This window comes from Henckelia pumila, chromosome 4, assembly GCF_033568475.1.
Source record: "Henckelia pumila isolate YLH828 chromosome 4, ASM3356847v2, whole genome shotgun sequence".
Classification (NCBI taxonomy): domain Eukaryota; kingdom Viridiplantae; phylum Streptophyta; class Magnoliopsida; order Lamiales; family Gesneriaceae; genus Henckelia; species Henckelia pumila.
In genome coordinates this window covers 149,193,963-149,220,007 of record NC_133123.1, presented here as the reverse complement: position 1 = coordinate 149,220,007, position 26,045 = coordinate 149,193,963, and the positions used below count along the sequence as shown (strand labels likewise).

The following is a 26,045-nucleotide window of genomic DNA, read 5'->3' as shown; positions in this document are numbered from 1 at the left end:
AAGAGATAAAGATAGGATTGATGAATTTAATCGAAAATAAAGTAGGAAAAATAAAAATAAAAGATAAAAAAAATTGAATGATTAGAAAATTAAACAAAAATGTTTGAAAAAATAACAGTTGTTTAAAATAGTTGAATAGAAGATGAAAAAAATTGCGTATAACGTTCATTTGCACAATTTTGTGACCATTCATAGTGCATTCAAGTTCGATATCCACGTGCAACGCACGTATGTGTTACTAGTACAAACAAAAGAAACACTTGCAATTTCATGAAGTTGGGTAAACATTTGCCTTAATGTCATGCATGTCCAATTCCAAATGTGAAAGTTCACTCATTAAGATAACAAATATTTTTGTTTTTAAGTATAACATGATTTAAGAATCTCTTTGTATATATCTTACAATCACAAAAATCGCTAAAAGGATGATGCTACTGAAATAGGAAAAAAAAATGCAACAAATTAAGCTCGAGCTCAATCGTAGATCACAATACCTGCATGATATATGTTACTGAAATCATGAGCACAATGACACTCAAAACACTCAACAATCTGAATTAAGCAAAGAGAAAATAAACAAATAATATATACTTTGTAATTTGATTTGGAAAAAGTTCCAGAACAAATAATTTGTGATTAAAACACATTACAGTTTTATTTAAATATGTTTGAAGATCAATTTTTTTAAAATAAAAATTTTGAAGAAAGTTGATAATTCAAAAAGAATACTTGACAAAAATCATTTTTCAGACAATCACCAGCATCAGATGTACAGCTAGCTGCTACGTATTCAGTTGTCAAAGTAAATAGCTGTATCGAAAATACCTTGTGACAAGGTGTAACCGCGGAAGCTCGTAATTGTGGTTGTCTTGTTTTCCAATCTTTGAGGTATTATGACTCGAAAGCCTTCATTTCCAAAGCTCTGTTGTTCCTCACCTACTTCCTCTGCCCAACCCTTTGCAGAATCGCCACAAGAAATCACTTCAATTTTTGTGAGTGTTTGGTGTTCACCAAAGTCTTGAGGAAATTCCTCCAAATCTAAATATCCAAGAATCAAGTGCTGGAGGACTGGAAAGTGTGTCTTGTCTGCTCTCCAATGTACCAAATAAGTCTTCCGAATGTCCAACACTTTCAATCTAACAAAATGCCCTTCTATTGGACACCATGTCTGCCCTTTACACGCGTGGAACCAGAGCTGAAGTAGCTCAAGATTAGGCAATGAACCCACAATGCTCATATCTTTCCAAGGTAACCTGCAGCGAGTTAAAGCCAACTCTTTGAGAGACAGTGGGAAGCTGAGGTGTTCCCAAGAAATGGGGCTTTTTGTGCAGAAAAATAGTGATTGGAGTTTCTGCAAGTGGACCAGATTGTGAAGGCAGAAAAAGGGCCATTCCACTCCTTGGGGTAGACGATCATAAATAACTCGTAATTCTTTCAGATTTGGAAGTCTTCTATAAACCTCCTCAGTGCATCTAAAATTTACAACCATAGAGAGAGTCTGCAGATTTACCAAGATATGAGAATCATGTTTGTGAATGGGAGGATCAGGTAAAACACATCTATCAATCTGGAGATGCCTAAGGTGTGGCAAACACCAAATTTCCGGTGGCAGAGATAAAGGTTCAGATAAGGAATTATGAATTAGTAAACTCTGTAGATTCCAAAACAGGGACATCAAAGAATAAAACCTCAAAATCGAATTCCCATCCAAATGACCATGGAAAGACAAGAACCGCAGGTTCATTAGCTGCGAGTTTTCATCAGGTAGAATTGAATCAGTCATTATCAACACCCTCAGCAATTGTAAATGACCAGCGTACGATAGCGTGTTGTCCGACGCACTGGTAATAGACCGACTTAGTGATGCCGGTCCCAATATACAAAGGGCACGGGGTACCGATCCCAATTCAGGTTTCAAGGGAGATGGATGAATACGGAGTTGAGACATGAATTTTGGGTTCTTATCAAATATCACACGAAACAGGTCTATTTTTTTCACCTCCCTCTCACATAGGTCATTCAAGAGATCATGCACACCACAAAGAAGTAAGTTGCCAAGGACCCCTTGTTTACGAAGGAAAAGGAGGTTTCTATCAACAAGGTCTGTTATGTATTCATGTGCTGCCTCTTCCAAGCTTTTACCTCTTATTGGTTTTACAAATCCCTCGGAAACCCATAAATTGATGAGCCTAGGGATATGCATATTATATGGATTTAAACCCACAGCAAAGTAGAGAAAGCATGGTTTCAAATGAATAGGCAAGTTCTTGTAACTCAAATATAATATCTCCAAGCATTTCTCGTTGTCCTCTGAATTTATGATTGACTTCATATTTCCTGCTACATGCTTCCACGAATCCATCGTCTTATCAGACTTGGCGAGCAGTCCACCAATCACCACAATTGCTAGAGGAAGTCCTTTGCAATTTTTCGCAATGGTCTTCCCTAATTCTTCCAGTTCAGGAGGACAAACTTGTTCATGTCCGAAAACTTTTTCTCTCATCACTTCCCAGCTGCTGTTGTCTTCTAACAAATCCATTTCAAAAGGCGGACAAGAGCTCAATTGCTCTGCCACATTCTTTACCCTCGTGGTTATCATGATTTGACTTCCATTGTTGCAATGATCTGGAAAGAATCGTTTTATCTCATCCCAAGCCTCAATGCTCCATAAATCGTCCAGTACGATCAAATATCTTCTACCAAATAACTTTTTGTACAATAGTTCACCCAATAGTTCATCACCAGTATCACACTTGGCTTGGCCCAACTGATCATCACTTAAATCATGACTCTCTGATCTACTCTGTCCAATTTCTGATAGCATTTCATAAATAATATTTCGTGCACTATGTTTTTGAGATATTGTAGCCCAAGCACAAATATCAAAGTGAATCTTTATACATGGACGTTGGTAGACAATGTTAGCTAGAGTGGTCTTACCTATTCCTCCCATTCCAACAATCGCTATGATTTGGCGATTTGATTGTTCTGCTGTGAGTATATCCAATATTTCAGCCAACTTCTCATCAGAACCCACCATAGTATTTTGCTCTTTGGGAGCTGAACTTGATGGCACAGCAGGCGAAAAATTTATGAATGTGGGATATTTTTCCTCAAACTTCCCAATAGTCTCTTTTATCATCATCAGCTTGTTCTCGATCAGATTCTCCATCTTTTCTATCACTTTATGGATATATTGGGAGAATCTGGTAGAGTTATTCGCCTCGCTACCCGTAGATCGTGCTCAAATTTGATTCAATACATAGGACTCGATGGTTTCCTCTACTGCATAAGCCATATCTGCAATTTGCGTCTCCAATCCAGCCATGTCTTCGTGGGCTCTGTGTGAATAATCTTCGAGAAATTCTTGAAGGAGATGAACCCTTTGCAGCAGGGACTCCATCTGTGTTATGTTTATACGTAGCCATTGCTGGGAAGGGTGGAAGAGGAGCTCTGAAGTATTCAGAAGAGACATTAGAGCTGCATACGCCACCACCGCCATATTCGAAGCTTCAACTTTCAGTAGTGAATTTGGCTTCTGCGGGTGAATGTAGGAGAACACAGTATCAGGATATTGATAGTGTTAGTGTTGGTGCTTATCTATGAAACTTTGTTACTTTCAAGAAATTTAGAAATTTTTGAAAAGTGTTGGTGCAAGCAATACCGAATATGAGTTGAAGCCGGAGCAAGCCGCTAGGAAGCCAATTGATCCTCCAATTTAGAGCTTTAAAAATTAAACTCCACACCTGAAATTTAGTAATCAAGATATAGCAAAATGCATCTTAACTTGATTGTAAACTACAAATTAAAATCTTCACAACAATTTTTGTCTATGCATTTACGTTAGCAAATGGAGATGATCGATATACTTGCAGGTGACTTGGTCGTTTGATTTAGCCATTGCCTTAGTTGACTAATTTGCTGCCTGATTTCGTTTTATTTAACCATTAAGTAACAAGTTGGGATGATGTGCATTACGATATTTTATATATCAACTAAGCAAAGACATTATTTGTTAATTCTATCATTAAATGACAATTAACAATGTTCTAAAAAGCAAAGTGATAGGCGGGCGTAACACTTAGCCACCTGGGTGGGGCCTAGATGGTTTTTTATAAAACTTAAATAATTAATATATTGAGATATTTATGAGTTCTACTATAAAAAATAATTTTTATTTCTTATATTTTTCAGTTTTTTTATTAAATTATTTTATAATTTTAATAATATAGTAATATACTAATATAGTCAATAGTCATAGATATTAATAAGGAGAAATTGCGTATATCACTCATGTGAAATTTCGGGTTCGCTGATAACCCCCTATGAAATTTTTTTAAGCGAAAAACCCCCTGTGTTTTCAGATCGATAGCACACGCACCTCAACTTAATTTTTAGTCAAATAAAAAATCAAAATGACAAAATTAATAAGGGGAAATTGCATATATCACCCCTTTATCAGTTTCATTTTATTATTTATGTTGGGGTAATTTTGTCATTTTTATTTTTTATTTAACTAAAAATTAAGTTGAGGTGCGTGTGCTATCGATCCGAAAACACAGGGGGTTAATTTTTCGCTCAAAAAAATTTCACAGGAGGTTATCAGTGAACCCAAAATTTCACAGGGGTGATATATGCAATTTTCTCTATTAATAAATATCAAGTCTTCATACATGATATTTAAACATCTTCAACAAATTTCCAAAATATATTAAATTGATATCAAATCTAAAAAAATTTGTGGGTTGTGGCCCTTTCTCTTCTTTTAATTTTGCTCTATAGTTTTAAAAAAGTTTTAAGATTTGTTTTATTAATGGGTAAACCGCCTAGACAGCAGGCGCCTAAGCGGTGACCAAGCCGCCTAGGCGGGCCGCCGCCAACCGCCTAGGTGGGGATTTTTAATTGTTGACTTGATCTAGCTAGGAGTTGAATTTGTTGTAGCATCATTGTCACCAAGACCGATCCTATTAGTTTTTTGGCTTGAGTTTAACTTTAAAAAAGGCCCCTGTGAACAATCATAATACTTCATAACAATTTTCTTAAATTAAATAAACAAAACTAAATACAATATTTATCACAATGCAATATTTCTATTATAACTAAACAATCATGTCAAACATATTGAAAATGGTCACTTAAACACAACTCGCCTAACAGTTTTGGTAACAAAAATATTAATCAAATCTGTATAATCAAGTTGTTCAATAACTTCATTTTCAATTGATAGCATAGCCAATCCATTCAATCTTTCTTGCGACATAGTCGATCCGAAAAATGTTTTGATAAGCTTCAACTTTGAAAACTTCTTTATGCACAAAATTTCTCCACTAATCTTTATAAATTATGATAAATAACTTAAAGTTGCAATCCTCCAAAGCAGAGAAATTTTCTCAGAGAAAGAAAAGGCAGAAAAGAAGCTCCGCAGTTCACCCTTCATGTAAAATGACAATGATTGAATGAGAAAGAATCTGGGCCGATTGAATTGGGACTACAATTTATTTTAACATAATTGGGTCTTTTCACAATCACAAAATTAATGGACTTGTAATTTTTTTTTGAGGTACTTGTATTTATTATTATTACTACTATATACCTATATAAACCTTAAAAAAATGGGCCTTAAAAAAAGTTTAAATTTTGGGACCTGAGTCCATTGAATCTTCAGCCTCATGGAAGGACCGGCCCTGATTGTCACTTGCGTACGAGGGCGAACAATATATTTGATTAAGTAAACGGTAAGCAATCAAATTGGTTTAATCTAGAAAATTGGTTCTACATTTTTGGTAAAATCAGGTACTGAACTATAAAACAATCGTTTGTAATTTTATTTAGCTAATATTTTCTCTGGTTAATCTTAAATTTCTTATGTATACTAGAAAAAATATACGTGCGTTGCACGTGGAAATCGTACAATGAAATAATTAAAATTCGAAACAAAATTAACATAAAAATTCATGCAAGACGATCTCACGAGTCAATTTTACGAGACGGATTTTATATTTGAGAGACGATGAAAATTATTATTCTTTATTTCAAAAGTATTATTTTTATTTGAAAATATAAGCATGGTTGACTTTTCTCAAAGGTTTTCAGAACAAGAAATATTGACATCAGTCACCACTTCATTCAAGATCATAACAACTGTTGGTTACATTAATATTAGACAATGCTTACCTATGAGGCCACTCTTTACAAGTACTGTTTCTTTTTTTCTTTTTTTTGCAGGTTTCTCTTTAATGGTATGGCTTTTGTTGTATGATTCAAAACTAGCTAGTTACTTTCAAGAAAGTGTCATACCAAACATGAGCTAGCCGTTAGAAAGTCCATTGCTCCTCCATTGTAGAGCTTAATTACTTCCACGCCTGAAATATAGAAATCAATATTCCACTTGATAGCAAATGCTTCTTGACTTGATTGCAAACTACAAATAAGAGTGTTATCAAAATAATTTTTCTGAGAGTTGAGATCTTGGATAAAACCTTCACAACATTTTTTTCCTATGCATGTACATAAACACATGGAGATGATATACTTGCAGTTGACTTGGTCGTTTGATATATTTAACCATTGGCATAGTTGACTTTGCTGTCTGATTTCGTTTTATTTAAACATTGGCATAATGATATGCGTTAGGATGTTTTATATATCAACTAAGCTACGACATTATTTGTTAATTATATCATCAAATGACTATGACTTGATCTAGGAGTTGAATTTGTTGTGGCATTATTGTCACTTGGCGTACGAGGGCGAACAATATTGATTAGACTAACAAATGGAGATGAGGCGACTTAGTTTTAATTTCATAATAATGGTTTGAACCATTAAGCAACAACAACAGATGACATCATTACCATTTTTAATTATCAATTTGCGCTAAAAGATATTATTTCTTTAACAATTTTATTATTTAATTTAATAAACATGACTTCTTGTAAGAGTTGATCAATTTGCTAGAGCATATGTATTGTTGTTACTCGCATCGGAGGTTGAACAATATCTATTTTTACTAAAAAAACTATGAATGATGTGCAAAGTTTTTTTTATTGTGAATTAATTATAACTTTGCCCTCAAATTGTCTTTGGATCAAAAAACATGTATAGGCAATTACGGAAAAATTATGTAAAAAACAAGTGCAAAAAAGGGATTAAAATTTTAGTCAAACTTTAAGGAGAAATTTGTTGTATCACGAGTGATGAATGTGTATTAAATTTTTCATTTATAATCAATTATCATCTCAAAATTAATTATTTGTAGACAATGTATAATATATATAATAATATAAAATTCCACGAACAATATTTGGCCACAATTTTTTTATATTGTCAAATATTTTAAATTTTCATATATATGTTTGATACAAATTTTTTATAAGTGTAAATATTGCTAAAAAAATATTAGTTATTTTTATTGTGATAGTGAGAAATAATTTAAAATTTTAATAATAATAATAAAAGACCTATATCAAAATATTTTTTTAATTTATTGCACTTATATTACAATAGTATAGAGAGTTAGATTTCCAAATTCAATGTGATGTTTTGAATTTATTAATTGATTGCACTTATATTACAATAGTACATAGAGTTAGTTTTACAAATTCAATGAGATGTTTTGAAAATAAAATATTAAAATATTATGTTTGATGGGTTAAAAAAATATCATAGTATTTTTTCTTTCTAATATAGTGTGCTTTTATTATTATATTAATGTGAAACTTATTCTTAATATATACATATCTATCTATCTATCTATCTATCTATCTATCTATCTATCTATCTTATAAATATACTTTTTTTGTGTGGGTTCTTTAGTCATTTTTTTGTCCATCGACCCTCAAGTTATATATTATTTGTTAGTTCTTCAATATTGAAAATGATGCACATTAAAAATGATAAAGTTTAGAAAAGAAAATGTAGCTAGCATAATTTCAATATTATTTATAAATAAATAAATGTTTTTTGTGTGGGTTCATTAGTAATTTTTTTGTCCATCTTAAATGAATAATAGTAATTATTAACATTAACTTTTAGGCATTAAATACAACGAATCTCTTCTTATTGGTTTTTCCATTTTCGGCTCATCCCTAAAATTATAATATCCCTCAAGTTATATATTATTTGTTAGTTCTTAAATATTGAAAATGATGCACATTCAAAAGTATAAAGTTTAGAAAAGAAAATGTAGCTAGCATAATTTCAGTAATATTTATAAATAAATAAATAATAATAAAGATATATAAAAAAAATTAAGTTGGATTTATCTATCTATCATAAGTCAACTTTATGTTGTTTTAGATATAGGTTGAATATAATTGGTCATGCTTCGTCGTTCGGCTAACAGAGTACCCCATTGTATTGCTTGTTTTGCTTGTTCTATCCATTCTCCTTTTATTTGGGTGAATAGCGATTTTCCTTCTTGGTTGGTTAACCTTGTAGTGGACGATGTGCAATAATAATTTTACGAGTTTTTCTCTCCAAATAAAAATATATATACCACTTTCAATTGTCATCTTAAATGACTAATAGTAATTATTAACATTAACTTTTAGACATTAAATACAACGAATCTCTTCTTATTAGTTGTTCCATTTTCGGCTCATCCCTAAAATTATAATATCTCTCAAGTTATATATTATTTGTTAGTTCTTCAATATTGAAAATGATGCACATTCAAAAGTATAAAGTTTAGAAAAAAAATGTAGCTAGCATAATTTCAATAATATTTATAAATAAATAAATAAATAATTTCTTGAAAATTGGGTTGTTTTGATTTTATCATATAGCTTGTTAAAGTTTGGATTCCATCCTATAAGTTGATTTCTTTTTGTTACCCGAAATCACTAAATATACTAAAGATTTCTTATTTCACACAGATGCTCTTTTACGTGGCTAATGTGATAAAAATAAAGCTTATATTACACATTTAAAAAAAATTACCTAAACAAAAAGGGAAAATTTCAATTTGGGTACGTTAATTTTTTTACTTTGGTCGGCTCTTCCGTGTTCAGAATTTTCGCCTCTTCTCTAATTGGAAGATTTCGAATGGCTGGAGTAAGAGTGGCCACATTAGGGAACTTATTCCGTTTTTGATTATTTGGTTTATATGGAAGGCGAGAAATGAACACAAGCATAAGGGTACCAGAATTCACTCGAAGAGGATTATGCTGCTTATTAATGAGTTTATTCTTTCTATTAGCCGAGCAGGCTTGCTGAAGGTGAGTCATTGGGCTGGTTTTGAGGATGTGGCTACATCAATGGGTCTGAACCCTGCAATTTCGAGGACTACTACCATTCGTTTAGTACGTTGGTTGGCTCCGGAGATCGGTTTTTTCAAACTGAATACTGATGGATGTTCTAAAGTGGGAGGACAATCTGGCATTGGATGAATTATCCGGGATCATCATGGGCTGGTGGTTGTTGCTTTCCACGATTATATTGGGATTGGTTCTAATATGAGAGCAGAACTTCTAGCTATTTTAATGGGCCTGTAGGTTTGCAAGCTGTATAATTTGTTTCCCCTTTGGCTCGAAGTGGATTCTTTAGCAGCTCTATCTATTTTGGTTGCGGAATTTTCTTCTTGGGAACTCACTGGGATTGTGACTAAGATTCAGGCTATTCTTCTGGATTCTGTGGTGCGGAAATCACATATTTATAGGGAAGCTAATGGAGCGGTAGATGAATTAGCTAACCTCGGCTTGGCCTTGGATCGGCCATACTTCACCCGACAGATATTTCTGGGAAGCTTAAAGGGATTTATAGACTACATAAATCTGGTCTGCCTTACATTAGAATTAAATCTATTGTTTCTTATTTTGGCATCTTCATCTTGTAATTTCTAGAGAGATTTTGGTCTGGTCCCCCTCTGTATTTCTCTTTTTATTTAATAAACGGGTAGGGGTTCGCCTAACCCCCCACCACAAAAGACGGTTTTTGGGAGAAAAAAAACAATGAATCTCTTCTTATTGGTTTTTCATTTTCGGCTCATCCCTAAAATTATATCACTCAAGTTATATATTATTTGTTAGTTCTTCAATATTGAAAATGATGCACATTCAAAAATATAAAGTTTAGAAAAAAATGTAGCTAGCATAATTGCAATAATAATTATAAATAAATAATAAGAAATATATATATAAAAAAAATTAAGTTGGATTTATTTATCTATCATAAGTCAATGTAATGTTGTTGTAGATATAGGTTGAATATAATTGGTCACGCTTCATCGTTCGGCTAACAGAGTAGCCCATTGTATTGCTCGTTTTGCTTGTTCTATCCACTATTTTCGGAACCGGACCGGCCGGTTTGACCGGAAACCGGTCGCCGGACCGGTCCGGTCCGACCCCAAAAACCGGAAAACCGGTCCAACCGGTCAGAATCGGTCAAAACCGGTCAAGAACCGGTTGGACCGGCAAAGAACGGAAAAACCAATTCAACCGGTTGAACCGGTTTTTTGAATTTTTTTATTTTGAAAATTTAATTTTTTTTATTTTTAAACCTTAGATTTAATATTTTTATATATAAATACATTATTATTTGAAACTTCTACTTAATTTTAAAAAAATATTTTAATAATTATTGATTTTTTTAAAAATAAATAATTTATTATTTTAATAATTTATAACTATAATTGATATTTTAAATATATTTACATATTTATTTAGCTTTCAAACTATGTTAAATATATATTTTATGTTTATTTATATAATTTTTGAGTTTTTAAAATTCCAAAATATATTATTTATTATATTAATTTATATAAACGATTTTCCGGTTCGACCGTCTGGTTAAAACGGTCCGACCGATTGGACCATTTTTTTAAGTAAACCGGTTCGATCACCGGTCCGGTTATGAAAACATTGGTTATATCCCTTCTCTTTTTATTTGGGTGAATGATGATTTTTCTTTCTTGGTTGGTTAAACTTGTAGTAGACGGTGTGGAATAATAATTTTACAACTTTTTCCTAAAAAAAATTAGTTATTGAATTATGTAAATATATATATGCATCTTTTGTCATGTATGTACTATTTTTTTAGCTTAAATCTAAACGGCAACTTTTTAGTAACTTTAGAAATATTAATATGTGCATCTAATGATTATGATGTGTCACATTAATTTTTTTGCAAGAAGAAACTACACTTATTTTTATTGAATTTCTCAATTATGAATTAATTTGAATATTTTTTGTCTCCTCTCAAATAATGTCCATTTACTTCTTTTTATGACAATGTTTTTTATAATCTATTAATTAACTGCTCTTGAATTGTCATTTAGATTCACCTATTTTTTTATATCCAGCACTTATATAAATAATTTTGAAATTATTATCTACATTTACTTTAATTACTTCAATTCTTTCAAGTGTTTTTCATTCAAATAGGAAATCATGACAGTATCTACGCTATATAATTAAAATTAAGCAAGAGCTTTAGACTGAAGGAAAAAGTGTAATTTTTTTTGTAAGTTGGGTTGTTTTGATTTTATCATATAGCTTGTTAAAGTTTGGATTTCATCCTATAAGTTGATTTCTTTTGGTTACTCGAAATCACTAAATACACTAAAGATTTCTTATTTCACACCGACGCTTTTTTACGTGGCTAATGTGATAAAAATAAAGTTTATATTACAAATTTAAAAAAATTACCTAAACAAAAAGGAAAAATTGCAGTTTGCGTACGTTAATTTTGTTACTTTGTGATTTTGGTCCTCTATTTTTCACATTTCAGTTTTAGTCTTGCGTGTTTCGATTTTTGGCTACTTTAGTCCCTTTTTGTTGAAAATGCTGGTGTGACACTGTACACGCCAGCTCCATATCAGCGCTGCATTAGTGACACATTAGCGTCACATTCGAAAAAATGACTAAAATTGCTTTAAAAAATAAAAAATAAAATATAGCAGACTAAAACTGAAATCTTATAACAACATAAAATACCGAAATCATAAGTGGCAAACTTAAGGAATCAAAAATGCAATTTTTCCAAACAAAAATAAGGGAAACAACAATTTTTTCCCCTCTCATTTTGATGCATGTTTTGAGGTCATTTTGCTTTATTTTCCTCATTTTTTTTTACCCAGATGAATTTTAATGTGTGCAACCTAAATTTTATCCTCAACACACGTGCAATGTAGGAAACCACCGGTTTCAAATAAACTGTAGGACCGAACACTTGCTTCTTTACCAAAAGCTATAGCTGGTTGTAATATTGCAACTCAAATCTTTTAACCGCATAGCAACCCAAGTGTCATGGTTCGATCGCTCTACCAAGCAGGAACAATTATTGCACCAAAAAAATCTCCCTCCCAATATAGAGCATTGGATCCATGATTTGGGCAACACCCTAAATGTAAGATTTCATTAACCCTCTCAACAATTACACTCCTTGCAATCAATGAGAATCAAATCTATGACCAGGACCGAGTGCTTGCTGTTTTACCAAAAGTTATAGCTGGTGGTAATGGTGCAACTCAAATCTTGTTAAACTACACAGCAGCCCAAGCGTCATGGTTCGATCGATCAAGCAGGAACAATTATTGTAACCCAACATAAACCATATTCTATAGATTTAGAGGTTTCAAGCAAAAAAAAAAAAAAAAAAAAAGACCCAAAAAACCAAAATTTGACAAGTCACATAACTAAAAGCCAAAATAGATAACTTTTAGACTAAAATTGTAAATTTTTCGAATCTTCAGTTTTTGAGTTTATTTCTCTTATGTTTAATTTTGAAAACTTAACAAACAATGATTATAGTACTTATAATGAACATTATGGTTTTTCAGTTTTAGGATTTATTATCTTTTTGTTTAGTTTGAAAATAATGTCAATGACTATTGTCGATCAAATATCTATAATATTTATTAGAAATTAATAAACATATATATAATTCTAAGTTTATCACGTGCATCGCATGTGCACCTTCTTAGTATATATATATATATATATATATATATATATATATATGTGTGTGTGTGTGTGCGGTGATACTCTCTATCTATATAGTTTATTTATTGATTGTACGTACTTAATTATATTACAATAGTATAGAGAGTTAACTTTACAAATTTTCTTATAAAAAATTTAAAACTTTATAAATTCAATATTTTTGAAAATAAATTAAAATATTGTGTTTGATTGGTTAAAAAAAATAGTAATTTGATGTTTTGAAAATAAAATATTAAAATATTATGTTTGATGGGTTAAAGAATAACATGCATAGTATTTTTTTTCTTTCTAATATAGTGTGTTTTTTTGTAAACAAAGTTTTTCGTTCGAGAGTAATCACCACCATTGAAAATAGGGAAAATTGCATATATCACCTTTGTGATATCCCGGGTTCGCTGATAACCCCTTGTGTAATATTTTTGAGCTAGAAACCCCCTGTGTTTTTGGATTTGTAGCACACGCATACCATTCAGAATTTTACCATAAAAATGACGAAATTGCCCATATCTTATCTTCCCAAAGGAAGTACGAATCGGGGAAATTGATGTGTGTGTTTTGTTCGTATAGAAAAGAGGGTCACAGATCGGGGTTTCTTTGGAAGATTGGTGGTCGGAGTTGGTCGAAAATTAAGAAAAACTAGTCAGCTTCGTGGTGAGTACCAACGTAAGATTGGATCTTTAGCTCGACATATTGAGGGGAAAAATGAAGAGAAAAATGTCGAGGCTTGTAGGGAAGGTGAAGAGGAGTCTAAAGCAAGCAAGAAATGTCGGAAATACGGCTGGTCGGAGTCGTGATCGGAGAAGATGAAGGTGACGAGTTCAATGGCCGAACTGAATGGGTATGATTTAAGGGTATTTTGGACCAATTTATAAAAAAAACCCTTGCATTTTCGCATCTAACAGCGCGTGAGCCACAAAACACAGCAGGAGGGGTGCGCGTTCTACAGATCCGGAAACACAGGGGGTTTTTAGCTCAAAAAAATTTCACAAGGGGTTATCAGCGAACACGGGATTTCACAGGGGTGATATATGCAATTTTCCCTTAAAAATATCTGGTTTGATCAGCGCTTAACCGTTCTTCATCGAGATTCAACGAGAGCGCTACTGCTGCGCGCATAGGCATACAAGTCTCCGCTAATAAAAAGCAATACAATATCTCATTTTAGTTACGTTAGTTGTTTATTGCTTATCTATCATTGGTTTTTTTTTATATTACGTGTCAAGAACATCAAAATTAAATACATAGAACACTTTTTAAAATCAAGGGGAAATCGCATATATTACCTATGTGTAATTACAGGTTTGCTGATAACCCCGTATGAAAGTTTTTTAAGCTCATAACCCCCTGTGATTCTAGATATGTATCATGTACACCCTTTCCAGCTACAAATAACGAAAAAAATGTCGAAAATACCCGTGCTTAAAAATGAAAATATTAATATAAAATAATTATATATAATTTTCATAGTTATTTAACTAAAATTTGATTATTTTATTCAATTAAATATAAAAAATTATTAAAAAAATAATTTAATCATTTTTTAAGTAGGGGTATTTTCGTCATTTTAGCTGTAAAGGTTTGCTTGCTACATAGCTAGAATCCCAAGGGAATAGGGACTATCAGCTTAAAAAACTTTCATAGGAGGTTATCAGCAAATCCGGGATTTCACAAGGGTAATATATACAATTTCTCATAAAATCAATATAATTTTGTTAATCAATGGAAACACGTAATGCGATCATCAATTTTATGACTTAACTAATGTAAAAGATGGCTCGACTATAATTCAATTTGGGATCGAGAACATGCGACACGTTAATTTGTGGATATCCACTTGGCTGTCTCCTGGTTATTCGTAATTGTCTTTTTCGTTCATTGTTTGGGCTAAATTTTCCTTCACCGTGTAGTGATGCAGTGACTCCTTATCGCAATATTATCTAGTACATATATCTGGTCTCTTCCTTAGTTAGAAAACAATTTAAAATATAAGTTGCACCACTCCTGCATGCATGTCGCATCGTTGGTTCCCGTCTGTTTTTGTTAATCGTCTCTCTTAATCTTTCATTGATTGTTAGATAACCAATGATCAACTTCCATTGGTAAACATGATGAAAATCTCAGGGAGGTTAGATTTCAACCGCTGACCCACACATTTGTTTTGGACAAGGAGAAAACCAACCTGAATTATTACCAAAAAAAACACACACACATTTTAATAACCCCAGTCTAATCACTACAAAAAAAAATTCCTAAAGACAACATTTTTTTCCTAAAAACGTTGTCTATTGACTGTTGTGAATTGATGATTTTTTTTGTAGTTAATGTTCATCATTTTGTGTCACACAAAAACTAATGGTGGCAAGATGCAAAAAAATGTTAAGCTGCTACCACCAAAATAAAACAGATTGATAGATGCACAAACAAACTACGAAAACCTAACAATAAGCATGACAACATAGTACCATGCACAAGCCCATTGGTCGTGGACAAACAGAAGTTCGAATCATTAACCCATTGAAGGGGAATTAATGCTGCAGAAAATATCACAAATGATAGGTGTCCCTAGATCTGCAAACGATGACGACGTGCATGGAACAAACTGGGGAGCAACTGCAGTTGCAACGGAAGAAAATACGAGCCATGATGATGATCAGTGACAGCGAGAGATAAACGGATGAACTTATAGAGCATAGAAGCAGCATTCAAAACCCATTCAAAACCCTTCATTACGATAGGCATTCAGAATGCCAAGAGACTAACCCACGTTATTGTTGTGATTCAAAACTCAAGACTAACACTTCCAGACAAAAAACACTCTCAAACTCCAGAAACCAAAAGAAATAAACGGAAAGCAATAGATGAGCTAGCAGAACAAAATGCAAGAACAAGACAATTACTTGGTTCGGATTGATATCAATCCTACATCCAAGGATCTGGGATAAATCCCATATGAATTCACTATAAACGAAGAGTATGAATCGTTACAACCCTCACACGAGAACTACAACAAACTTGTCAAGAACAGAACAAGTAAAATACTTCTCTAATGAAATCTGGAATCGAATGATCTTCGGCATCCGAGCTAAGAGAAGAAACTTCAAGATTGATTCCAAAAGGGATGCTCTCGAATTTTCCAGAGGATACAATACTCTCTTTTCCTTTCAATCGCTCTCTCTAGTGTTCTCAAGATCTGTCAAGGCTTAATACCCCAATTAAGCTTCTAACAACTGCTAACTAACTTAACAGATCATGAACCAACTCCCAATTAGATCTCAACCATTGGATTAGGCTTTAAAGCTAAGATTAATCTGAGCCATCCAATGACAACTAATTGTAAAGTCAACCATAGACTTCACAAATCTCCACCTTTGACTGAAATTAGATGTTTATAGCAGATTCATAAAAGAAATCCCAACAAAACAGATTCTATTTTACTCTATCATGTAGAGCACACTAAGCGCTCCTTTAAGTTTGCTTACTGGTATTATCTTTGTCATCATATCTGCCGGATTGACCAATGTATCAATCTTCTGGATATTAACAGTTCCTTGAGCAATGATATCTCTCACAAAATGTAGCCTAACATCAATGTGTTTTGTTCTCTCGTGAATTACTGAATTCTTGGACAGATGTATCACACTTTGAGAATCACAAAAGATTGTAACAGTCTTTTGATCCAAACCCAATTCAGAAAAAAAACTTTTAATCCATAGGCCTTCCTTTACGGCTTAAGTAATAGAGATATAATCGGCTTCAGTTGTAGACAAAGCTACAACATTCTGAAGACTTGATTTCCAGCTCACTATATTCCCACCAACAGTAAAAATATAACCAGAAATCGATCTTCTTTTATCAAGATCAGAAGCATAGTCAGAGTCACAATATCCTTTAACTTCACATGTATTTGCAGAATGATTTGAATACTCCAATTTCAGATTTGTAGATCCCTTTAGATATCTAAATAACCAATTAACAGCTTGCCAATGTTCTCTACTTGGTTTGCTCATAAATCTACTTACAAGCTCCAGTCCATAAGAGATATCAGGCCTCGTTTATACCACCAAATACATAATGCTTTCCACTGCATTTGAGTATGGAATATTTATCATATGGACTGATTCCAGCTCCTCTTGTTCACCTTTCACAGCCATTAATTTGAAGTGAGCAACAATTGGAGTATTTACTGCCTTAGCCTCTGTCATATTAAAAATACCCAGAATTTTGTTGACATACTTTCCTTGAGACAATGTTAATCTACTGTCCTTCATGTTTCTGCTAATCTCAACTCCCAAAATTTGTTTAGCCGATCCAAGATCCTTCATCTCAATTTCAGTTTGAGTTGATGCTTCAGCTTTTATATCTATTTAGGGTCTTTACATGCAATAAGCATGTCATCAACATAAATCAAAAGATAGATATGTAACTCATTAGGTAACAACCTAAAGTATACGCAGCTGTCAAATTTGGACCTGGTAAAACCTTGCAACAACATAAAGTCATCAAAACACTTATACCATTGTCTAGGAGATTGTTTTAAACCATAAAGAGATTTCTGTAGTAAGCAAACTTTTCCAGATTGTGAATCAATTTCAAAACCTTCTGGTTGAGACATGAATATCCTTTCTTCTAGATTTCCATGTAAAAACGCAGTATTCACATCTAATTGCTCGAGCTCCAGGTCTTGGATAGCTGTAATGCTAACAAAATTCTGATGGATGTATGCTTAACCACTGGAGAAAACACCTCAAGATAATCCACTCCTTCAACTTGTGAGAATCCCTTTGCTACTAGTCTAGCCTTGTACCTTGGATTTTCAACCCCTGGTACACCTGGTTTTCTTTTAAACACCCACTTGCACCCTATGATCCTTTTATCCTTAGGCTTCTCAACCAGTACCCAAGTTCTGTTTTTCATCAGAGATGTAAACTCATCCTTCATAGCTATCTTCCATTGATTCCATTCTTTGCACCTCACAGCTTCTTTATAAGAAGTTGACTCTTCTAATTCCGTTAAGTCAGCCACATTGAGAGCAAAAGCAGTAAAATCAGATGAAGCAAATCTTGATGGTAGTCTAATTTCTCTCCTTACTCTATCTCTTTCAAGAAGATATTCATCGAGTGATTGATCTTGACTAGAGTCTTCATGATCGCTTTGTCTTGCATAAGTTTTAGTATCAGCACCATTAGATTCTTGACTCTCATGCCGATGAATATCATAGAATCCTTCTGGTGTATCTTGATTTTCTCCACCTTAACCATAATCTGCATTAGTCCCAGAATTTTGCAAAAAATTCCTGTCAAGGAGATTCTGCTCAGCTTGATTAGAGCTGGCTATTTCTGCATATGTATGTTAGTTTTATAGAATTCACATTCATTGAAAACCACATCCCGACTAATGATACATTTAAGATCATCAAGCAACCACACTTTATAGCCTTTAACTCCCATTGGATAGCCAAGAAAAACACCCTTCTTTGCTCTAGAATTTAACTTTCCTTGGTTAGAATGAACAAAGAAAATACAACCAAAAGTTCTAAGGTGTTTGTAAGTTGGTTTCTGTTTAGACCATTTATGTACAGGAACCATAAAATCAATGGCAGTAGAAGGGGAAAAATTTATCAAGTAACAAGCTGTTGAAGCAGCTTCTGCCCAGAATTTCGAAGGTAAGCCACTCTCATTTAACATGCATCTTACTTTCTTCATTATAGTTCTATTCATGCGTTCAGCAACACCATTTTGTTGCGGAGTATATGTACAAGTTCTATGCCTAATAATGTCATTCTTAGCACAGAAATCATTAAACTCATGATTGCAAAACTCAAGACCATTATCGGTCCTCAAAGTTTTAATTTTATTACCCGATTGGTTTTCAACTAATTTCTTCCATTCCACAAACTTATTAAAAGCTTCATCTTTTGTTTTCAGGAAGTATATCCACACTTTTCTAGAATAGTCATCAATCAAGGAAATAAAATATTGACATTTAGAAAGTGAAAATGGTACCGTAGGTGATCCCCACAAATCTGCATGAATATAATCTAGTGCTTGTTTTGTATTGTGAGTGGCCTTATTGAACTTGAGCCTGTGAGATTTTCCCAGTATACAATTCTCACAAAACTTGAGATCACTTATCTGTTCTGAATCCAGTAGCCCTTGTTTACTTATCTCTTGTAGTTCTCTAAGACTCATATGGCCGAGTCTTTGGTGCCAAAGATAATGTCCTTTGCTGGTATAGACATATTCACCTCTGCTTTTAGAGTAGTTCCTTGAAGTACATAGAGGCTTTGATTCAGGATTCCTTTCATTACAACTAGTGAGCCTTTAATTATCTTAAGGATGCCATTTTGAGCTTTATAACTAAGCCCCTTAAGGTCCAGTGTACCTAAGGAAATTAGATTCCTTTTTAAGTCAGGGATGTATCTCACATCTGTTATCATATTTACTGTACCATCCCACATTTTTAATCTTATGGATCCGATGCCATGAATCTTACAAGATTCATTATTGCCCAGCAATACATAACCATCATCAACTTGTCTCAAATCTGCAAACCAGTCCTTTCTTGGAGTCATATGATAAGAACGACCTGAATCAAGTATCCAATCTTCTTTTGTGTCATCTGATGATATGGTTAGAACCTCAGCGACTTCATATTCTTCCAATATATTTGATGTGTCAGTGATTGGAGCTGATTCTTGACCTTGGAAATTTTTTCTGGAGGGACAAAACCTTATAATATGTCCTTCCTTTTTAAAAGACCAGCATACCCGTTTTGGTCTTGACTTTGATCTTGATCGAGGTCTCCATTTACCATTGAGTTCCTTTCTTTCTAAAGACCTGCCTCTCACATTTAATTCTTCACCAGCTGGTTTTTTAAGTTTACCATTTGCCTTCAAGTCTAATTCCTTGGAATATGCTGCACCAGTAACTTCCTCAAGAGTGAGTGTTTCTCTTCCATACTTAAGAGTATCTCTCAGCTGGTCATATGATTTAGGTAGGGCATTTAACAGAAAAATGGCTTGATCCTCTTCTTCAACCTTCACATCCATGTTTTCAAGATCTGACAACAATTTAGTGAATTCATCAATATTTTCATCTATTGTCTTACTTTCATCCATCTTGTAGCTGTAGAATTTTTGCTTCAAATATATTCGATTAGGCAGGGTCTTTGTCATATATAGTTGTTCCAACTTCAGCCACATATCAGCAACACTTTTCTCTCTTACAACCTTTCTCAGAATTTGATCGCTTACACTAAGGATGATTGTATTTCTTGCCTTCTTCAGAATTTCTGCTTTGTTTTCTTTTGTATCTGGAATTTTGGATTCACCTAGTAAAGCATCATCCAGGCCTAAATTACCAAGGTGTTCTATCATCTTCTCCTTCCACAGATTAAAGTCGTTCTTTCCATCGAATTTCTCCACCTCAAACCTTGATGTGGGCATTGCTAAAGAATGTCCCTGGCCAGTAGACATCCTTCACCGAGAAGCTTCACAAACAAGAAAATGCAGAGATCGACAAGAAACAAAGGTGTGAACGAAGACTGAACCCCCAATCACTTTTCCGCCCCAAGATCTTAATCTTGAGGCTCTGATACCACTTGTTGTGATTCAAAACTCAAGACTAACACTTCCAGACAAAAACCACTCTCAAACTCCAGAAACCAAAAGAAATAAACGGAAAGCAATAGATGAGCAGAACAAAATGCAAGAACAAGACAATTACTTGGTTTGAATTGATATCAATCCTACATCCAAGTATCTGAGATAAATCCCATATGAATTCACCATAAACGAAGAGTATGAATCGTTACAACCCTCACACCAGAACTACAACAAGCTTGTCAAGAACAGAACAAGTAAAATGCTTCTCTAATGAAATCTGGAATCGAATGATCTTCGGCGTCCGAGCTAAGAGAAGAAACTTCAAGATTGATTCCAAAAGAGATGCTCTCGAATTTCCCAGAGGATACGATACTCTCTTTTCCTTTCAATCGCTCTCTCTAGTGTTCTCGAGATCTGTCAAGGCTTAATACCCCAATTAAGCTGCTAACAACTGCTAACTAACTTAATAGATCATGAACCAACTCCCAATTAGATCTCAACCATTGGATTAGGCTTTAAAGCTAAGATTAAATCTGAGCCATCCAATGACAACTAATTGTAAAGTCAACCATATACTTCACAGTTATAAGACAAATGGACGGTTAAGGGCAAACACCAGATAAGACAATCAAGGAAGTGGTAAATATTGAAGACACATCAGTAAATTCAACAAGGAGAAATGAGTCTTCTCAAAAATTCAATTGATAGGATTATTGAATGATTATTAAATGAATGATAAATAAATGATAAATAAAGATTGATAATTTGTGTTAAAAATAGTATTGTGTTTGGTTTGATTTTTAGGAATAAGATTAAATAATGGTTTAAATTTTTTTGCCAAAAATACCATTTATATTTTATTGGATGGGTGATTTTTAGATTGGAGGGAAAGGGTAATTATGGAATTTGTGAGTGAGATAAAAACAAGGATAAATAATACTAGGGTGAGAGGATGGTTTAGTTAACCTACTATAAAACAATTTTATCATTTCTAGGTTAGATTAGCTTGTTTAATAAAAATCCTACCAAACAATGGATTAAATAAAAAATCACACGTACACAAACCTACCTAGCTAATCCTTTGTACCAAACACTGCGTTATAGATGTAATAGATAATAGATAGAATAGATATATCACATAGCCACACGTAACCACATAAAGTTACCATTGATAGCGAAGGAAATTTTTCACTTTTTAGCATGGACTTTAAAAGGTGTCTCTGTGTTCATTAATCCATGATTTTCAATGGCCATGGATTTCTCCTAGAAATTTATTTTCTAACTAAAGTTTAACTCAATTTATTACATTATCTAGTATCATATTGTTAAATATGTTTTGGCACTGAGACAGAAAAGAGATGTTCATTAAGTAGCAGTATGATTCGTCACTTTGTATGTACGTAACATAATCATATGAATATTATGTGTTTTATACATTTTGTTCTTTTTTTTTTTGGAAAGGTATTCTTCAAATATAAAAAAATAAAAAAAAAAATAAAAACAAATTGTATGCATTCAATCTAACATGCGTGAAGGACAAGTTTGAGATTATAAAAAGGTTTCACCAAAAAGTTAGTTATATTAGAGGCGCTTGCTTTATACACCAAATTTGTTAAAAAGTGTTGTTAAAGTATAGTTTTTTAAATAAAAAAAAATTAGACGTGTTCATGCTTTTTTTAAAATTAAATACAATGATGAAAATCAAAATTATTTTTTTTAGGGGAAAACATATTATTTCCTAACTCTAAAAATGTTTTTATTGAATAAGTTATCCAAACACATACTTATTCTTACAATATTTTTTTATAAATTTTATAAACGGTTTTTTTAAAAAACTTTTTATAAGTACTTATCCAAACACATACTTATACAAAGAAATCATTTAAAAGATAATATATTATATTTTAAAATATATTTTTAATATTAATTAAAATAATTATATCAAAATTGAATTAAACCGACCGAAGTAACCGAACCGATTTAATAGAAAACCAAACCAGACCGAAGGAAAATGGTTCGGATATCGGATTATATATTTCTAAAACCGAAAACCAGAAAAACCGAAATAAAAAAACGAAAATCAAACCGAACTGAACCGAACCGACCGATGAACACCCTTAAAAGCTATTATTTTTCATAACAGATATATATCTCATCGAGTTATTTCACGAATATAGAAAACCATCTCACAAGACTTTTATTTTTTTCAAAATTTTCAATCGTATATTTTATCTATATTTTAAAAATTAATTATATATAAACAAAGTAACTAATCATTTAAATATGTTTGAAAGTCATTTTTAAAAAAAAAAAATTATGAAGAAAGTTGATAGTTCAAAAAGAATACTGGACAAGTCTCATTTTTCAGACGATCACCACCATCATATGTATAGCTGCTACGTGTTTTGTTGTCAAAGTAATTAACATTAAGAAGTGTAAATAGATTGATGAAAAACACAATACCTCGTCAAAGTATTATGACTCGAAAGCCTTCATTTCCATAGCTCTGTTGTTCCTCACCTACTTCCTCTGCCCAACCCTTGGTAGAATCGCCACAAGATACCACTTCAATTTTTGTAAGTGTTGGGTGTTCCCCAAATTCTTGAGGAAATTCCTCTAAATTTAAATATCCAAGAATCAAGCGCTCGATGACTGGGAAGTGCGTCTTGTCTGCTTTCCAATTGACCAATTCAATCTCCCCAATCAGCAACACTTTCAATTTAACAAATTGCCCTTGTGTTGGACACCAAGTCTTCCCTTTACATGCGTGGAACCAAAGCTGAAGTCCCTCTAGATTAGGCAATGAACCCACAATGCTCATATCTTCCCAAGGTAACCTGCAGCCACTTAAATTCAACTCTTTGAGAGACAGTGGGAAGCTTAGATATTTCCAAGATATCGAGCTATCTACTTGGAAATTTAGTATTTGGAGTTTGTGTAAGTGGACAAGATTGTGCAGCTGAAAGAAGGGCCATTCCACTCCTGGGGGTAGACGACCATACAGAACTCCTAAGTCCTTCAGATTTGGTAGTCTTCTATAAACCTCCTCAGTGCACCTAAAATATACAACCGTGGCCAGAGTCTGCAGATTTTCCAAAATATGAAAATCATGTTTTTGAATGGGAGGACCAGGTAAAACACATCTCTCAATTACGAGATGCCTAAGGTGTGGCAAACACCAAATTTCCGGTGGCAGAAATATAGGCTCAGATAAGGAACTATCAATTCGCAGAGTCTGTAGATTCCAAAACAGGGACATCAAAGAATAAAACCTCAAAATAGAATTCCCATCCAAACGACCATGGAAAGACAAGAACCGCAGGTTCATTAGCTCCGAGTTTTCATCAGGTAGAATTGAATCAGTCATTATCAACACCCTCAACAATTGTAAATGACTAGCGTACCATGGCGCGCTATACGACCCACTAGTTATAGACTGACTTGGTGATACCTGTCCCAATATATCAAGGGAACGTGGGACGGATCCTTGGGGTTCCAAGATAGATGGACGAGTAAAGAGGTGAGAGATGAATTTTGGTTTCTTATCATATATCACACCAAACAGGTTTATTTTTTTCACCTCTCTCCAGCATAGGTCTATCAAGAGATCATGCACACCACAACGTAGTAAGTTACCAGAGACCCCTCGGCTACTAACTATAAAGAGGTTTCTATCAACAAGTTCGGCTATGTATTCATGTGCTGCCTCTTCCAAGCTTTTACCTCTTATTGGTTTTAGAAATCCTTCAGAAACCCATTCCTGGATGAGCATAGGGATATACATATTATATGGTTGTCGAGCCACAGTCAAGTAGAGAAAGCATGGTTTCAAATAAATAGGCAAGTTATTGTAACTCAAATATAACATCTCCAGGCATTTCTCGTTGTCCTCCGAATTTATTATTGAGTTCAAATTTCCTGTGACATGCTTCCATGAATCCCTTGTCTTATCCGACTTGGCGAGGAGTCCGCCAATCACCACAATTGCTAGAGGAAGTCCTTTGCAATTTTTCGCAATGGTCTTCCCTAATTCTTCCAGTTCAGGAGGACAGCCTTGTTGATGTCCGAAAACTTTCTCGCTCAACAATTCCCAACTGCTGTTGTCATCTAACAAATCCAGTTCAAAGAGCGGACAAGAGCTCAATTGCTCTGCCACCTTCTTTACCCTCGTCGTTATCATGATTCGACTTCTGTTTCCAAAATCTGGAAGGAATCGTTTTATCTCATCCCAAGCCTCAATGCTCCATAAATCGTCCAGCACGATCAAATATCTTCTACCGAATAACTTTTTGTACAATACTTCACCCAATTGTTCTTCACCAGTATCACACTTGGTTTGGCCCAGCTGATCATCACGTAAATGACTCTCTGATCTACTTTGTCCAATTTCTGATAGCATTTCATAAATGATATTTCGAGCACTATATTTTTGAGATATTGTAGCCCAAGCACAAATATCAAAGTGATGCTTAATAAGTGGATGTTGGTAGGCATTGTTAGCAAGAGTGGTCTTACCGATTCCTCCCATTCCAACAATTGCTAAGATTTGGCGATTTGATTGCTGTCCAGTGAGTATATCCAATATTTCCTCCAACTTTTCATCAGAACCCACCTTGGTATTTTGCTCCTTGGGAGCTGATCTTGACGCCACAGCAGGCGAAAAATCTACGAACGTCGGATCTTCCTCAAACTTCCCAATAGTCTCTTTTATCATCATCAGCTTGTTCTGTATCAGATCCTCCATCTCTTCTATCACTTTATGGATATCGTCAGAGAACCTTGTCGAGCTATTCCCCTCGCTACCCGTAGATCGTGCTGGAATCTGATCCAATACATGTAACTCAATGATTTTCTCTGCTGCATAAGCCATGTCTGCAATTTGCGTCTCCAATCCGGCCATGTCTTCGTGGGCTCTGTGTGAAAAATCTTCGAGAAATTCTTGAAGGAGATGAACCTTTTGTAGCAGGGACTCGATCTGTATTATGTTTATACGTAGCCAGTGCTGGGAAGGGTGCAAGATGAGCTCTGAAGTATTCAGAAGAGACATTAGAGCTGCATACGCCGCCGCCATGATTGAAGCTTCAAGTTTCATTAGTGAATTTGGCTTCTGCAGATATACTTCAGTAGGATTATGGACCATTGTCATTTTTGCACATTTATTGCTTTGAAAAGTAAAAAAAGATTATTTTGTTTATTTATGTAGAGTAACACTCTTGTGAGACGGTCTCATTCGTGAGACGGATCAATTTTACCCATATTTGTAATAATAATTAATACTTTTGGCATAAAATGTAATACTTTTTAATGGATAATTCATATAATAGACCCGTCTCACAAAAATGACCATTGAGACCGTCTCATATGAGTTTTTGCCATTTATGTAATATGAATAGTGTCGAGACCCTACTTAATTAAAGGCTTTGAAAAAGAAAAGGAAAAAGAAAAACTCATTTTCAGGCTGCATTGTTTTTGTTATTTTCTTAAATTAACTTTCTTTTTAA

At 33.6% G+C, this 26,045-nt stretch overlaps 2 protein-coding genes across 3 annotated transcripts; both read right to left on the bottom strand.

Annotated features, from left to right (window-relative positions):
- Positions 1-322: 322 nt before the first annotated feature.
- On the bottom strand, positions 323-3,890 carry LOC140866455 (putative late blight resistance protein homolog R1A-10). Its single transcript, XM_073271446.1, has 4 exons — positions 3,843-3,890; positions 3,665-3,746; positions 826-3,538; positions 323-494 (listed from the first exon to the last, which is right to left on the bottom strand). The coding sequence occupies exons 3-4, from the start codon at positions 3,170-3,172 to the stop codon at positions 475-477; spliced, it is 2,367 nt and encodes a 788-aa protein (XP_073127547.1). The 5' UTR covers positions 3,173-3,538; positions 3,665-3,746; positions 3,843-3,890; the 3' UTR covers positions 323-474.
- A 2,377-nt stretch (positions 3,891-6,267) lies between these two features.
- Positions 6,268-25,649, bottom strand: LOC140865211 (putative late blight resistance protein homolog R1A-10). Of its 2 annotated transcripts, none has more exons than XM_073269776.1 (2): positions 23,008-25,649; positions 6,268-6,362 (listed from the first exon to the last, which is right to left on the bottom strand). In XM_073269776.1, the coding sequence occupies exon 1, from the start codon at positions 25,634-25,636 to the stop codon at positions 23,012-23,014; it is 2,625 nt and encodes an 874-aa protein (XP_073125877.1). In that variant the 5' UTR covers positions 25,637-25,649; the 3' UTR covers positions 6,268-6,362; positions 23,008-23,011. The 2 variants fall into 2 exon arrangements, with proteins under 2 accessions (XP_073125877.1, XP_073125876.1); XM_073269775.1 differs by lacking the exon at positions 6,268-6,362 and adding an exon at positions 14,799-15,120.
- Between the last annotated feature and the right edge of the window lie 396 nt (positions 25,650-26,045).

Bases quoted from the DNA above. Each gene is read 5' to 3' on its own strand.
- LOC140866455 (XM_073271446.1), bottom strand. From the start codon at position 3,172: ATGGAGAATCTGATCGAGAACAAGCTGATGATGATAAAAGAGACTATT. The intron at 495-825 runs GTATTTTCGATA...TATATCATGCAG, and splicing joins CGGTTACACCTTGTCACAAG to GTATTGTGATCTACGATTGA.
- LOC140865211 (XM_073269776.1), bottom strand. From the start codon at position 25,636: ATGAAACTTGAAGCTTCAATCATGGCGGCGGCGTATGCAGCTCTAATG.